The sequence below is a fragment of the Echinococcus granulosus genome (assembly GCF_000524195.1).
Source record: "Echinococcus granulosus chromosome Unknown EG_S00100, whole genome shotgun sequence".
Lineage (NCBI taxonomy): Eukaryota > Metazoa > Platyhelminthes > Cestoda > Cyclophyllidea > Taeniidae > Echinococcus > Echinococcus granulosus.
In genome coordinates, this window is record NW_020170480.1 from 235,073 (window position 1) to 237,616 (window position 2,544).

At 42.7% G+C, this 2,544-nt stretch overlaps 1 protein-coding gene across 1 annotated transcript in view; it reads right to left on the bottom strand. All coding sequences in view use genetic code 11, as the record gives it.

The window, feature by feature from the left end:
* The window catches only part of EGR_08250 (hypothetical protein), a gene marked incomplete at both ends in the record, with an annotated part of 2,762 nt that extends 1,829 nt beyond the window's left edge, over positions 1 to 933 (bottom strand). Inside the window, 2 exons of the mRNA XM_024497499.1 lie at positions 16 to 91; positions 843 to 933. Coding sequence (XP_024348094.1) covers positions 16 to 91; positions 843 to 933 — 167 coding nt within the window. The remainder of the gene's footprint in view (positions 1 to 15; positions 92 to 842) is intronic.
* Between the last annotated feature and the right edge of the window lie 1,611 nt (positions 934 to 2,544).

The following is a 2,544-nucleotide window of genomic DNA, read 5'->3' on the forward strand; positions in this document are numbered from 1 at the left end:
CTAAAATCCATTTACCTTTCCAAAGAAAGTTCCAATACATTTAAAAGCGAGTGCAATTTCTGGAGTTGCAAATGTCTCCTGAAATTTTTACCTTCAAAAGAAGAAAAAAACACGTCTACCCACCCACACTTCCAACTCACTTTAATTTTCCAGTACCTATTCAATTTCCCTACATAGTCGTGTGTATTCAAGCTAATGTCAAAAGGAGATAGTTTGTTGGAGAAATATGGGTGAATGAGAGGTCGAAGTGGTGCCGCCCTTCATTCTATTCCATATCCCAGTCTAGGCTTTCGCATTGATAATGGAAAACCATGATATATGCCTAGGATGCGAAAAAAACAACCACGCAGAGGTCATGCTCGATGAATCTGCACCCGTTCCACTGAAAATCACGAGAGCATTACCCGATCAAATGCCTAAAGCCACGTCCAGCGGCGGAGACTTCTGCATCTCTTTCATCTCCACCAGTTACAATGGTTGTCTGCACCACCGCCGCATTGCAAGTCACCGCCTCCTTCAAATTAATGCACTTGTTCCACCTATAGCCAATGGAGAGGCCTCACATCTTTGGCTAATTGGCTGTGTGCTTCGATCCACCCACCATTGCTAACTCCCAAACAGCACCTTTGCCTGACCTCATGTCACGTATCGCCTTCTTCATTAGAGCTAGTGTTCAGTGGAAGAGATACCAGTTGGAGCCCATCAATAGAGCTTCTCTCTCCATTTGTTCGAGCGCTTGAACTGACTGGTCAGGGAAATCAATTCACCGGCACTAAAAACAGGGAAGATGAGAAGAGGTTCGACTGCTATGATCAGTACAGTTATGGCAGCCGCAATTTTACCAAGTAAATGCAAGCTATGATCAAGTGAAATCAGATTACATCGTTTTGCACCATCTTCCATAATTCCTTTAACTACTGAAAAACTGGGCATCACTCAGGTCCATCGTGTTGCTAATACGTTAAGGAGCCTTTACTGCTGCCCATTAGATCTCATGAATCACAGTGGGAACATCCTAACTGGTTTAAGCTCACGATAAAGACAGAACAATGAACTAAGCGTCGCAACAATCCCCATGGATGATCGGATTTGCTATATTTGCTGACTTTGACTTGGAAATTACACACAGACAAACACAGACAAAACTTGCAGTCAGATGGCCAAGGAGCTTAAGTTCAACGTCTGCTAATTGTTTGCGAACTGCACAAGCCCGAATCACAGTCATCAGACTTAAACGACATTTTGTAAAAAGAGGCTTCGGAACAGGAAAGTGGTAAGTGCCGCACACTCAAGGACACTTGATCCTCTCTACAAGTTACGACAGGTACGGATTTCCTTGATCAACTAATAAGTTAGATAACTACACTCATTGCCACATTCTCCCTATTGCGAGAAACTGCAGTTCTTGTGCATGGTAGAGACCCGGAAGAATAATCTTGACTAGAATACTGACACGTGGGAATTCACCTTCGCAACACATTTGGACAATCTAGAATGCGCTACAACTAATTGTGAAGACAACGTTGACTGAATGCGACAATTCCATTATTAATGGTTTTAATAATACCAACATGAGGGAATAAGCTCTTGTTCATGTTCATCGCGATCTTTGGGAATTGAAGTTAATGTTGGCTTGAGAGGTGTCGGATAACAATAATGTACTCACTGCACAGAAGGTCGCTTCTCATCTCTGCAGACGTCACCGGCTAATCAATGGGGTCTACGACACCTGTCCCCGGCTCCACGAGACACGTCTCCGCGTTCAATGCAGTTGCGCTCACACCTCTTAAATTGATGAAAGCAAATTGCTTCGATAAAGTTACCAGTTCAATTTACTTACAGACACGCCACATTACGGCGATTCCTATTTCTCTGCAAGAAATTGCCTAGGGAAAAAGTACCTGTCTTAATGTAACATTTGGAGGAGAGCAGTATCTGACGTTGAGGCAATCCAACAGGAACTTCCTTCAAGCAAACTTATGTTGCTCAATTTGGACCAAATCGTTTTTAGTAAAATTATAACAGCAAAGATTACAATTTTCGAAGCTAGTAAGGCAGAAATCGCTTAAACTCTAGGGGTTTCCAAAATCGTCTGCACCCGTGACATCTTCAATAGTGACATTTCCCTAACATCAATCTACAAAAGGACGCATATTGGAATGCTTGCTCGTACACTTTGCGAAAGCTCGACATCAAGAGTCAAGACCGACATCAAACTCCTGCACGGCATCAGTCATTAAGGCGATGTGGAAAAGGAAATAAATGAGATTCTAACGTCGAGATCCCAGCTCCAATGACACTTGATGTATGAGTTTTGTCTTCTCACTAGTCTCATCGTTCTGTGCAACGAGGTAAGATGATCATAGAAATCCTTAAAAAGATTCCAAAAAATTAACAGGGATTCTGAATTACTCAGACTGACGCAGAGAAGCACTAAAAGGATTACAAATATAGAGGGGCTTAGGAACCACCCCGTGTTGCAAGCTTCTATGAAACGAAGCGCTCTCGAAGCAACAAACCACCCACAGATAAATTTGCACCAAT